Here is a 14,050-nt window from a genome sequence, read left to right on the forward strand (position 1 = left end):
CCACTGATGTGATTATCGGTGAGCGTAAATCGAACATCAAGGTGGCCAGGTTCATAGTGCAGTGCGTGCGTCGCTGCACCACCGCTCCCCACGGACAATTCAACTGCGGAAAAATGTTGAGATTAACATCGAGTCCACGTGGGACGCAGCAGCATCTCTCTCAAGATGGCGTACGGCAACGGTGGGCATGTGATTACTTTAGACGGAGATGCAGTCAGTCACAGACAGAGGAGTAAAGCCTTAAACCTTACACAGAGACAAAGGTTCACCTTTAGAAACTGGTGGGGGCAAGTTCTGTTAACCCGATCACCTATTATGGATGGAATCGCACACGAGGGGGTTATGTAGGCAATGCCAAGCCCGGCTGCCTTCGTCTCCCCAGTGGTCATGTTTACACACCGAACCAGGTACTCATTTAAGGCTGAGTCGACCTAGGGGAGTTCCAAGACCGGTTCAGATACGACTCACGTCACCGACGTTAGCCACGGCCGGGAGTGGGACTCGGGTCGCCGGGTCCGTCGTGCGGAGCGGTTCTCTTCCCTCTCACTGGGCCTCACACACGTGCACAGTACACAGACAAAGAACCCCCTTACAGCCGTAACAGACTGTTGGGGCAAGTGCTGTGAGCGAGTACCACCTATGAAGGCCGGCACGGCACACAAGGGGGTGGGTGGCCAGCACCATGCTCGGCCAGTCATCTCCTCCAGTGGCGATGATCACACACCGCACCAGCTACTCATTTAAGACTGAGTCGATCTAGGGGAGGCCCAGGACCGGTTCAGATAATCGTCGCTGGTGTTGGCCGTGAGCGGGAATTGCTGGGTTCTTAGCACTACACTACAGCTCTACACATGCACCGCAGGCACACAAGACAAAGACCCCCGTATAGCCTGTAACACTGTTGGCACAAGTGCCGTTAGCGAGTAACACTTATGAAGGTGGGCACCGCACACGATGGAGTGGGTGGCCAGCACTACGCTTGGACGCCTTTGTCTACCTTAGTGGCGATGTTTACACTCCACACCAGCTACTCATTAAAGGCTGAGACGACCTAGGAGATGCCCAGGACCGGTTCCGATAAGAATCATTGCTGGTGTTGGCCGTGAGCGGGAATCGCCGGGTTCTTAGCGCTGCACTACCGCAGGACAAACACACACACAAGCACATAGTAACTTACAAACTTACACACACCCTGTAATGAAACCACAGCATTGCTGACTCCATGAGTCAATGGCACAAACACATCCTGTCCCACCTGCCTCCAAACACATCGGCATTCGCCGCATGAGGCTGGGCAACTGTGGGTGTCCAGGCCCCCCCCCCCACCACCTGAGAAAAATCCCATGACTAAATCACCCGGAATCCACCCCATCTACCCATATCTCAGAATACTAAGCAGGAGGTTGAGCCCGGACAGAATCAAAAATATGCATATGTCCTGGAGAAATCCGATGAGCTAGGAAGCTCTTTTTCACAGATGTCCAGCACAGTCGGTATAGTGCTTCGTTGGTCAACTCCAGATGACCGCATTTCCCCTACTTATATCGTGAGATGCGGTCTTATTTATACGATTTATAACTCCCAATTGCATTGCACTGCACTCGTGCAGACCCTGCAAAATTTAAATCGGACGGTCAGCATTTACCGACACAGCCGCTGACCTCGTCCACACCACTCACGCTGAGCAAGCACAGCCGCTGCTGCTGTCGGTGCTGCTGCAATTAACAATCATCGAGTGAGCCCCGGGAAACACTTAGGGGCCGGTGATTGCCGAGCACGGTGCAGAGGGGAGTGTAACCAGCGCGGTGAATTTTCCGTCGCAAGACAAGGCCGTCTCTGTTCGCCGCCTCGCGCCTCTCTCCCTGTCGCTCGCGAGCAGCGAGCGGGGGCGGCCCCCCTCCCCCACCCCCCCCCCCCCCCCCGGGGGCAATGGGCAGAATCCGAGAGGCACGCGGAGCTGAAGGCCGGATCGCTCTCCCACCTTCTCTTTCAACAACGGCATCATCGCGAGTCCTCGGGTGAGCCGCCGCTCGCGAGCCAGCCTCCTCCCTGCCAGTCCCACCATGCTCGGTGAAGCACGCTCCACGGCTACGGTTAGGACTACGGCCGTTGATTAAAAAGCAAAGAGACAGGAAATGCCCAGGCACCGCATCGCGGCGACCTTTGACCCCCCACCACTCTCCCCGCACTCCGCCACCCTCCGAGCGACACACCCCCTGTTAATCACGCTCTTTCTTTCCGGAACGTGCAACAGTTTAAAGTGAATCTCGTGTTCAAAATGTCATAACTACAGGGACCGCAAGCTGCCTCTGGCAACAATTTGACGTGCCCCGGAGCAAACGGCATACAGCCAACGGAAATAAATCGGTGCCAGGGTTAAGGAGGAGCATTGCTTTGAGGCCGAGCAGGAGGAGTCGGTCCGCCAACTATCGGGCAAAGCCAGCAAATGGCTCAGCCACTTACATCTCTAATCCCAGCTCCTCACGGCCCACACGAACGGAGGGGAAGGGGGATCCCGTAAATATGTGTCGTCAAACCCGCCACCACCTGACACAGCCAATTAGTGAGGTTTGTCACGTTAAAAAAAAAGTGCCAATTAGTTACTGCTGCAGCACACCGGCCGTGAAAGCACACGTGCTAAACCGTTGATGGTGATATTTGAAAGTGGGTGAGAGAAGGGCGTCGGGGCGATATTTTCTCAAACTGGTTTGGCCCGCGGACGAACCAGCCTCAACTCATGCCCCGGCCTCCAAGTTGTCCCGATGTAGGGCACACTCACTGGACTGCCTGCTTATGAAGTACATCGAGTCACACGAATAGAGAGCTTTTAGCAGTTGATTTGAATGAGGGTTTTTCTTGTCGATGCAAAGATTTCTGCGGACCAGCCAGCTCCCCCCCCCCCCCCCCCTTACCGCTGGGTGACAAAAGACATTCTCACTTTGCTCTAAATACCACGAATACTAAATTATTAATATTACCTGAACACATATAAACACACATCTTTTAATACAGCTAGAAGTTTTATATATTTTCTTGTTAGCGGGTGCATTTAGATCTTAGGGGTTCGGCTAGCTTAATCACGGTAGTTTACCAAATTTAATTGTTTTATATTCTTGGTTCTTTCGGTAAAGTCACATAGAAGGGAAACAATAAAATAATAAAAATATAAAACAATAAAATTATCACGATGTTTCGACTGCAACACAAGCAATCATCATCAGGTGTGAAAAACCACAACAAGAAAATTTGAAAAAAGTGGCGGGTTTTTTTTAACGTTAGCACCACGGATAGCGATTTGACAGTTTGTTCAGATGGACGAGTCCATCTCTGTTCGGAAAAGAGGAGGGGGGAGACGAAAAATAATGGATGCGGTCTGAAAGCCACCTTAAGCGTGATCAATCAATTAAGGTGGCTTTCAGACCGCATCCATTATTTTTCGTCTCCCCCCTCCTCTTTTCCGAACATAGATGGACTCGTCCATCTGAACAAACTGTCAAATCGCTATCCTTGGTGCTAACGTAAAAAAAAAGCCACTTTTTTCAAATTTTCTTGTTGTGGCTTTCACACCTGATGATAATTGCTTGTGTTGTAGTTGAAACGTCGTGAGAATTTTATTGTTTTATATTTTTATTATTTTATTGTTTCCCTTCTACGTGACTTTACCGAAAGAACCAAGAATATGAATCCCTGCAGTCACGAAAGCTTTAAATCAAAATTTAATTGTTTTAATTAAATATCACGAGTAAAATATTAATTCACGTCCGCAACAAAAGGGTGTAAACTTTGTCATTTCTGTCGGGGTCAAGCTGCGCTTGCACCACAGCCACCGCGGACCACCTGGAGGAAAGTCGCGGACCACCTTCTGAGAACCACTGGCAGGGGTCGAAGGTACGACTGGTAAATGTGATTGCAGTCAGGTTCCCTCCAGGGCCTTGCCGGAACACTGAGATAAATCACCGATTTAAATGCTGACTATAAACGGGAAGGGGAGGGGCGAGGGTTTCACACACATGCGGTGAGCCGTGTGTACGTTAGTTGGAGGTGGCTCAAAGCCACTTCCTATTTCCGTGGAAATTAATCTACGTGAAGCAGAGCTGCCAGCTTCCACCGAGGCTGCAGAGCGAGTGCGATAACCTGCGTCAGCGCACATTTCACACGTGATAAAAAACGTACTCTAGCAAACACCTGCGTTTGAATGTGTTTTTATCATTGTTATGGGTGCTCTGTGAGACGTGGCGCTTTAGTCAAGTCACGGGCGGAGGAAGAGGTGGATAGCATCTAGCCTGCCACCTACTCACTCGCCACTACACCACCTACTCACCACCGACTCACCACACCATCTGCTCACCATGCCACCTACTCATCACTAAACTCAGTCACCCTGCTACCTACTCACGACTCCACCTACTCACCCCACTAGTCCACCTACTCACCACTTCCACCTACTCACCGTGTATTGTGCCCATAATTCAACACATTACAAACGAACCCTGGGATGGAGCGTTTTACCCAAGTCAAGAGGTGAAGTGGTATACCCACTGAGACAAGTGCGGGCCACTGCTTACATCCTGTTTACAGTCCTGAACCAGTCGTGGAACTTCCTCATTCCTACGGTGGGAGCGAGAAATTCCAAAATAATAAAACCTGACTTTGCACAGCGGGGTACTTGCTGTATAGGCACCAAGGGATGAAGTCACGTGATTGTGGTTGCCGGGTGAGTAGGTGGCTGGTTGAGTAGGTGGCTGGGTGAGTAGGTAGCTGGGTGAATAGGTGGCCCAGTGAGTAGGTGGCTGGGTAAGCAGGTGGCCGGGAGAGTAGGTGGCTGGGTGAGTAGGTAGCTGGGTGAATAGGTGGCCCAGTGAGTAGGTGGCTGGGTGAGTAGGTGGCTGGGTGAGTAGGTGGCTGGGTGAGTAGGTAGCTGGGTGAATAGGTGGCCCAGTGAGTAGGTGGCTGGGTGAGTAGGTGGCTGGGTAAGCAGGTGGCCGGGTGAGTAGGTGGCCGGGCTAGATGCTATCTACCTCTCTCTGTCCTGCGAGCCGTTGTTGACGACGTTGTTCACCACGATGCTGCTGCGATCGTACGCCGCGCTGTTCCGCTTGGGGCCGTGGACGCGTGCAGGCATGCGTCCCTCGGCATCCGCCAGCCAGTTCTGATGGACGGAACGGAACGGAACAAGCGGACAAAACCGGTCAGGCCGTACGCCACGCAAGGCTGTGCGCACAGCTGCTGCTGGCGTGCGACCCGCAATTTCAATCACCGGGGCACGCGCCGTACCCAACTCGCGTGGCATCTGCGATCGGAATTTCAGACCTTAGAGCGAATGTTAGAGGTGTCCGGGTGTTACTGGGGGTCTCGGCGCCGAGGTTCGCGGGTTTGAATCGGGGGGTTTTGTTGGCCCATGATTAACATGGCTGCGAGTTGATGGTCATAGCCCCGTCGCTAAACGACTCCAGCAACGGCGCCAAAAGAACGGCCGAGGCTCGTATAAAGCCTAGCGAATAACCAAAATCTTGTGCGCAAATTATAAAACAAGTGCACAATTAGTGCCGTTCTGAGCTTTAAACACAGCCTTGATTTGTCGGTTTTCGAGCGTGCATGCGAAGGTGGTTTGCAATTCTATGGAGAAAAAAAAACTAAATTAAATATGTTGGTAAAACTTTCTATTCGTGTGAATGGATGTACTGTCTTTATAACCAGAGTTCTAGGGAGCCCAATGAGTGTGACCTATATCGTCACACCTCGGAGGCTAAGCAGGCATTGAGCCTGGTTAGTACTTGGATGTGAGGCTGCCTGGGTGAGCCAGGTATTGTAGGTTGAGAGGTGTCCAGAGGATTGTCGCAGCAAAGCTGTGTCATCTTCACTCATCAAGGGAATTTGCCCAAAACGTTCCAATGTCGTAGGAACCTCCTGAAGAGGAGCCTTGATCCTCGGCGTGGATTTCCTGGCTAAATAAAAAATCCTTATTGCTTGAAGGGAGGACCAGGGGAACGTTTAAATATAATTCTTACCAAAAAGACAGCTTGCTAAAATAAATAACAAAAACCCTTGGCATGTTTAAATAATTTTCCCTTTCAAATGTTTGTACACAACTGCCCGCACGCATGTCAGCACGAGCGCCTATGGTTTGCGCTAAAAACGGACAGCGAGCGAATCACCGATCGTGCAGATATTAGCCAATCAAAAAAGGGGGCATTTCACACGGCCCTGTACTTGCCAATGGGATTACTCGATCCATTGGATCGCTCGCCGACATATCCACGCAATGATTAACCCTCGTTGAATCGATCCTCTAATGAGCCTGTCGGATCGACTGCGAGCTGAATTGATACAACCGACAAGCCCCATTTAGGTTTCACAAGATGATATATGGGCAGAGACATGCCCCTAAGGACAACACCATGCCAACTTCCTTCCATATATGGGCAGATCGCCGATCGGTGATTTTGTCGGGTGAACCGATTTTATTGTCTTCACAGCGCCACAGCCGGTGCTGACCTCAAACTTCTGAGCTTCCTGCTGGAGCTTGTCGATCTTGTGCGCCGTCTCGGACAGCTTAGGCTCCAGGCTGGTGGAGTCTCCCATCTGCGGGTTCTTGAGGTAGACGTCCTTCATCTTGAGCAGCGCCTCTCTGCGAGACAGAGCGGGGCACCGCGTCAACACAAGGGGGGCGGGCGCACACACACACACACGACGGTCGCGCTTCATCGACGTTGAGGCTGTTTAACCGGACGAAAATGACTCGAGAGGCCAGGATGGAGTCTCGTTTGCGAGCGAGCGTGACCTGGCGGCACGAAGACTGCCAGTAGGGAGAGGGGCGATGATTGCGTTGTCACGGAAGACGGACGAGGCCGTCTGTCCCGAATCCTATGGACGCGTCGTTACCTCTGGTCGACCTCCTTCTTGATTTCGCTGTTCAGGTCGTCGATCTTCTGCTGCAGCTTCTTCCTCCGCTGCTCGGGCGGCAGGTGACTGAAGTCCTCGGCTGGAACGCCCTGAGTCGGGACGTGGGAAACACGGCCGGCGACAATATTAAACTGTAAATAAATGTATAATGATATAACCCCAAGTGTGAGCGCAAGTGTGGCACTCGTAGCTGTTAGAGAAATCAGATGTCTAAGTGACGAGAGAAAGCCCATCATAAGGAAATAATAATTATAATAATATCACGCGAGTCAAATTCCACGACCGCACGTCTACCTAGGACTACGCGACCATGAGAAGCCACTTTATTCTCGACTGGACGGCGTTCGGCAGAGGACCGCCCGACTTTGTGAGCTGTGCTCCTACCACGAGCAACCTACGTAACAATTATTAAAACGATATCATAATCCGAGCGCGAACTAGCGAGCGTGCGTAGCGGCGCATCGTTTACATTCTCACCGATGAACCGAGTGAATGAGTCGCGAGCATTACGGAGCCTGACGCCGCCGTCGCCAGTGAGCGTGCCTACCTTTGGGACACATCCTGGAGAAGACTTGTCGCCGGGAATAAGAGATATTATTTCGCTCTTTTTTTCTTACACATTTCAAGAAAATGAGTTACTCTGCATTCAAGCGTGTGATGACGTCGCGTTTTTTTCTGGCACTGCCGCCATTACTCTGCGCATGGGGTGCCGTGCGTTGGAAGTACGCTGCCGATGGACTTCGGGGGCGGGCGGGGGTGGGGGGAGGCGGTCCGGTTAGTCGTTGGCACACGGGTGAAGAAGAAGCCTGGTTCGCGGATGAATGAGGAAGCGCACACGCAGGCATCTCGCTATCGGCGTTAGCGAGGATGAGGGTGCGAAGGAGCGGAAAAACTCTACGTTACCCGAGGAACTCGGAGAGCCATGCAGTTTCATCTGAGCATGGGGTGGGGAGGGAAGAGGCTCAAACGGCCCGGATTCAAACTGCAACAGCCCCGACGCGCTACGGGGGATGTCACGGCACTGAGCGTCTCAACGCGAACATTCCAATTCCACTGGCGCAGTGGCCAGCGCACCGCGTCGTGGACCCTGTGACCTCGGTTGGCTTCCGACAAAATCGGCCGGGATGTACCTGACCTCGTCCGACCTGGGGAACGAGGGCTTGAGCCTGGAGATTAGGTGACCGTGCGCAACAGACAGGTACGGTAGTCAGCGCTGTGGGCAGCAGAGGGCAGCTCAGCAAAATCCACTGTTGTTCTGTACTCCCACGGCGTGGCGAAGTATGGTCAAATAAAAATCCTCGCTGCCTGCACGGTGCGGGGAGGCCTTCGTCCATCAGTGGACAGTCGAATGGGCTGTACGTGTTCGAGTTCAGATCACGGCTGGCAGTAGCAAGCGGGATCGAAACCGTCCTGAGAGCATTGCTGACCACTGCGCCTGCACCAGCCCGCACTGACCGGCGCGGTGAAGTACGGCAAAACAACTCCCGTGAGCGATACGGCATGGGGAGGGAGGCCTTTATCCGGGCAGCAAATCGTCAAAAGGGCCGCGCCGAAACTACTTTTCCGTCGTTACAACGTCCTTCAAATAAACGTAAAAAAGAAGGGGCATCGGGACTAAGCGACAGCGCCCCGGGACCTCTGCACGATCCACGAGCGGACGGGGGGGGAGGGCGCCCGGTTTTTAAGACGGATCGTTGGGACTTCGCGCGGTGACATCCCCACGGACCACAGCGATGCAAGGGTTACACACAGAGCGAGGAGCACACCACAAAGGGGCCTTCTTACCAGCTTCATTGAAAGCTTCGCGTTTCAAGGAACAAAAAACAAAGACATGTAAAACAAAAATCCAGAAGGGTTGGGGGGCGGGGGGGGGGGGTACAGGAGGCAAAGTAAATTCGCTTTTATTTCTAAAACTAGCATCATCGTCGTCGTAATCATCATCATCATCAAACAATCATCGCCCTCACTTGATACCCCATGCAGTGCATTTCGAGGTGCCCTGCGGCAGTCGAGCGAAGGGGAACCCCCCCCCCCCCGGGGGCAGCTGTCCCTGCGAGGCACAAGACGAACGTAGCCCCGGCCTGCAAGTGGACGCTAGGCTACCAGCAGAGGGGGGTGTTTGATGAATCGCTCGAACTGCGAACGATTCATCAAGCAGTCGCGGGTGCTGCGCACAGTCGAGACGCAAAGAGGGCCGCGTTAAGGGGACGTTCACGTCATGACAAATTGCGCCGTTGCTTCACACACACTTGATGCTTGGCAATGTGACTTACCTGAGTTTCACCGCAGGATGTAAGCACAGATGTTTTTAATAAATGTATATGCGGCGCTGCATAAGGAAACATGCTGATGGCGTTTTTTTCTCTCTCCATATATCATGAAGGTGCCTTTACACACCCTTGAGCCGCATGCAACCATCGCGCGCGCACACAACGGTTTAAATGAAATGGCTCCTTGTCCGTGCTGATGGGCACCATTGGCAGATCCTATTATCCGCATAAACTCCTCTGAAATTGGTGCGATCGCCCGCCGAATAAACGCGGCTCATAAAATGTAAAAGCCGCAAGACTCGGCTAATCCGCTGAAATGAATATGGATAGGCGGCTTCCTACGTGACGATAAACGCGGACAATAGGATGGATTTGCCACGCGACTCCTCCTCTCATCCGCGGGGGGGAAAAAGCGCGGACGATCGGAATCGTAGTCGCCGACCGCCGGCGGTGCACGTGGATGAGAGCGATGTCCCCGCTGATCTCACAAGCAATGGGAGCCGTCCCGTGGCAGCCATACACGGTTCCCTCATCCGACCGCGCAGCCACAGCCTCGACCGCCCGAGCGGCCCAATTCGACGTGTATTTTCACGGCAACGCGGCTTTCACCCGACGTAGAGTGAATCCGCGACCCGCGTCTCCCGTCAACAACAGCGGCGGCGGCGGCGCAGCAAAGTGGCCAACGCGGCGTCGTCGTCGTTGTGCTCCGCCATTTTTGGCAAGACGCGAATCTGGGCCAAAGTTTCTGGCGCGGGAACAAGGAAATTTGTTCTTGGCCCTTACATTAACAAATACAACCACCAATTCACCACCCCCCCTCGCCCCAAAACATTATAATTGCAGCTCTTATCTTGCAGATACTTTCCACCTGTGGTGCGTGCTTTCCGAGCTGCCCGACAAACGTTTGAAGGTTCGTCAAGGATAAAAAAAAGACTTTTAAAGTGGCTTTCAGAAGTCTGGTATAGCAGTGTGACGTCACTGCAGCGAAGCACGTATTAAACTGTGAAACGATCGCTCCCGCTGCGACGGCTCGAGTGGTGACGTCACAAACTTTAAAGTCTTCGATTGTCATTCACGAAGCGCCAAGCATTTACCGGGGAGCTCGGTGGGAGGAGGGGACACACGCAGCCCCGTGTATGGATAAAAGGTCAGAGAGGGGCGGCTGTCGCCTTTGGGGTGCGTTCCACGACCGCTCACTGTGGCCACTGGCACCTCTAAGGGGTTTCCGTGCCATGGTTCCGTACGGATGTGAAAGCGTAACGAAAACGAGGTGAGCGGTCAGCGCCGGTAAAACCGAGCGCACGTTTCTCGATAACGAATGCACACCGTTAATGATGGTGGTGAGGTCTCTTTTGAAGTTGTACACGCTGGAGACTTTATGAAATAATCTGTTAACGTTTACACAACTGTGTCCTAATTGTGTGTTCGGTGTCGCGTCACGAGGAAAGGAATCCATTCCGAACACTCGCTGAGCAGTGCAACGCCTCGTGCGAGCGAATGACCCCACGGAAGCGGATAACACAGAGCCACCTCTGGGATCCCAAGTGACCTGGGTCCACACGCAGCAGAGTGCAGAAATTTCCCACCAGCTCTGCCATGTGAGCGGAGCGCGTTTGTCGCGTGACAGTCAAACCGTTGTTTGAAAAATCAGAGCAAGAATTTAGGCAAATTAACATCAAAACCATATTTAAAAGTGATGGGGTTTTTGTTTTTTGTGTGTGACATCATTGGTGACCCGGGGCTGGGACCATCGACCGCTACACTGAGGGGCGGTGACATCGCACCAGCGGCAGCGAGTTCGCTGCTTGCTTATGGAGGTTCACGATTTGAATCCAACCGGCCACCCCGATTAATACTGCGGGTGTGTGTGTGTGTGCATGAAATTGTTAATATATTACGCGCCGTCTGTTTCACAGTGGACGTGAAGTCATTCGCACGAGGGGCAGGTCATTGTGTGTTGGCGTCGCGCTCCAAAATGTGCCAAGTTTAAAAAATTAAACCCTGCCAATTACTCAATTGGAATATACACTGCAATCACTGCCCACTACTCCGAAAACTTGGCAGGACCCTCTTTGAAAGAGAGTCATGAGACTCGTTGGATAGACAAGTGTAGTAATAATAATAATGACTTGAAAACCCGCTTTAATCACAGGCCACTGCCTAGCCTTGAAGCCAGAAGCTCAGCGGCGCCAGCTCAGCGCTCAGACTGCCCACCCAGCCAGTCACCTCCTTATGCTTCACATTATTTTATTTGTATTTTCCCATCAGTTTCCCTGGATGTTTGCCGGACACCGGAGGCTGCAACTGCAAAAGGCGAGAGAGAGAGAGAGCCTCCGTCACGTCTGCCCGCGCCGATGACGCGTTACCAACCACGTTACCGATACGGCCGCCCAACCGCGTTGGTAACGGGCGGCGCGTTACCAACGCGGGTTAGCCGTGCCGCGTAACCGGCTGAGCATAGCGCGCGGTGGACAAACGAGAACCCCCCGCGCGTGTTCGCATCGTGGCGACGGCACGGGGGAGCGGGGGAGAGGGCAGGGTGTTGCGCGAACGGTGACGCTCGTAACGATCGCGGGATAGCAGAGGGGAACGTCGTTAATTCGACCGATCAGATTCTCTTTTTATTCGAAGCGCGCACCGCCGGGGGAGTGCGGCGATCGGACCGGGTGGGGCGAAGGCTCTCGCAAGACAATCCCCAAACCAAACCGCGGCGCCACCGCTCGCCACATGCCCTCCCCCTCTAGTTCTCGTCCGTGGCGTCGCGGCACGGACGCGTGCGTAAGCGGCCGAGATTGTCCGCGTGGGACGGTCACGGGAGGGTGCCGCCTGACCAACCGACCGCCCCTCACTTACGAGGTACCGGCGCGCTTCCCGTGCGTGCGTCGGCCTGCCTAGGGCGGCCACCAGCGCCTCTGGGTGCCGGCGCTTAGCGGGCGCCGCCGGCGCGCCCACGCCGTCGCTACGGGGCCGCCCGCCCGGCTGAGCCGCCCCCCGCCGGCCAGCCCCGTGTAGCCGGCGTCATCGTCATCGTGGTGGTGGTGGTGGTGTCCGGGGGGGTGACGGGGCGCGGAGAGAGGTAGGACGGGTGGTGGGGGAAGGGGGCGGCACACAGAGAAGGGGGGGCACTGACTTCACTCGACGGGTGCGACCGATTGGGAGTACTCAGCGCCGGCACGATGGAGAGCGGCGGACGAGAAACGCGGCGAGTTTAAAGGAAGGCTCGACTCGAGAGGCGTGCGGATTGTACTCTGCGGATAAGCGCCAAGGCTGGGCGCCACGGGCTGTTACGACAATAAAATACCTCGACGAATTTATTATGAATATTATGAATTTAAAAAGGAACCTGCGCACCAAATCACCCGAGCTGGCCCTCTGAATCTACGCAGCCTTGAGTCTGGACAGTGCTCGCGAGGGTGAGCGCCGTGTGCCACAACAGGTTTTCTAAGCCACGGGGCTACGCGTTGAGCGGCACGGGCCAGTACGTCCGCTGTTGTGCTGGGCTTCCCCGTGCGCTCACGTCCGTGCTCCCCGCCTTCACCAACCCGCGCTGACCAGCGTGGCGAAGTACGGCTAAATATCCCCTCCGCGACTAGCAAAGGGCCGTGCGTGAACTTGGGACAGGAGACCGCCAAGGGCAGGGGAGGAAGTCGGGAGGTCTTGGGCCAAGACTCTGAACGGCCACGTGGGGCGGAGCGTCGGGGCTCGTGCTTGATTGACAGCTCGGCACGCTCGGCCTGTGCGGGGACCTTCAAAATAAGTCCCCCCCCCCGCCGTTTGTGTGCAGTTTTGAGGATCGCAATCTTCCTTTAAAAGTCTCACAATCTACATAACAACAAGGAAAATCATCTCGCACTCCGAGGATCAAAGGCACGGCGCGCTCGCTCCTCCCGGGACGCGGCGGTGCAAGGCCGCGGCGACGGCGGCCCACGACCGTCCACCCGGAACGCGATCGCACGCCGGCCACACACCGTTCCACCGGGGCTTCGCCCGGAGACGTTTCGGGCTCGCGACCCCCACCCCCCCTGCCCGGGTGTGCCGGCGCCGGATGAGTTTGTACTCACCCCGCGTTTGAGGCTCTTGAAGGAGGGCATCATCCGGGACTTTGAGCCGCCCTGGTCGTGTGATCGATGATGGGAGGGGGATAGGGACGAGGGGGACTGGGGACCGGCTGCATTGGGGCTGCCGGGGGTGCTGAGCCCACCTTGGGCGCTGGCGACGTCCAGCGGGGGGAGATGAGGGGGGGACTGGAGGGGGGATGGGGGGGGTGGGGAGAGGTGAGCGGGCGACGGGACGGGCGAAGGAAGTAAGGAAGGACTCGGACGTGGTGACGAAACGGGCAGGGGTGGGGTGGGAGGTGGACGGGGGTGGAAAGAAACACAGGGGAGGTGGAACGCACAGAAAAGTGGAAACAAAGAGAGAGAAAACACGCAGGTGAAAGGGAACGAAAGCACCACACAAGAGCAGAGAGTGCAGAGAAAGTTGAAACTTAATTTGAAAAGTATCGTAAATAGCATGTTAACGGTCGCCGTAAAAAAGTGAACAAAAAAAAAATACACATATATATGAATGAATAATGGTAAAAGCTTGGACAGACGAAACACAAAGAACACAAGCGATAAATCGGAGGCATCGTGCAAGCTCTGGACGACACGCCGACGAGGGAGAGAGGATGAGACAGTGAAGTGGGGGGGGGTTGTGGGTAAACGATCGCGACGGGAGCCATGCGGGCGGTGCTCCACTCCTTGCTTACCAAGCCCCGATTCAGAGGTAGAAATTTTCCTATGGCTGGAGCATGTCCCACCACGGGACAATCACTGCTTGGTCCTGAGATATACTCCCCCCCCTCCCCCTAATCCCATCCTACCCTCATGTAGATG

At 54.4% G+C, this 14,050-nt stretch overlaps 1 protein-coding gene across 13 annotated transcripts in view; it reads right to left on the bottom strand.

Annotated features, from left to right (window-relative positions):
• Positions 1–14,050, bottom strand: part of LOC116944856 (formin-binding protein 1-like) — a 77,767-nt gene that overhangs the window by 13,709 nt on the left and 50,008 nt on the right. For 3 of the 13 annotated variants that reach the window (XM_076068833.1, XM_076068832.1, XM_076068831.1), the window contains exons 10-16: positions 13,235–13,417; positions 12,027–12,152; positions 8,689–8,703; positions 7,451–7,474; positions 6,883–6,992; positions 6,496–6,628; positions 5,019–5,149 (exon numbers count right to left, since the gene is read on the bottom strand). In XM_076068833.1, the coding sequence (XP_075924948.1) occupies positions 5,019–5,149; positions 6,496–6,628; positions 6,883–6,992; positions 7,451–7,474; positions 8,689–8,703; positions 12,027–12,152; positions 13,235–13,417 (722 nt within the window). The remainder of the gene's footprint in view (positions 1–5,018; positions 5,150–6,495; positions 6,629–6,882; positions 6,993–7,450; positions 7,475–8,688; positions 8,704–12,026; positions 12,153–13,234; positions 13,418–14,050) is intronic. The other 10 variants (XM_076068835.1, XM_076068834.1, XM_032958674.2 and 7 more) reach the window with 6 other exon arrangements.

The sequence above is a fragment of the Petromyzon marinus genome, chromosome 22 (genome assembly GCF_048934315.1).
Source record: "Petromyzon marinus isolate PM22_M1 ecotype Great Lakes invasive population chromosome 22, UKy_Petmar_22M1.pri1.0, whole genome shotgun sequence".
In the NCBI taxonomy this organism is placed as follows: domain Eukaryota; kingdom Metazoa; phylum Chordata; class Hyperoartia; order Petromyzontiformes; family Petromyzontidae; genus Petromyzon; species Petromyzon marinus.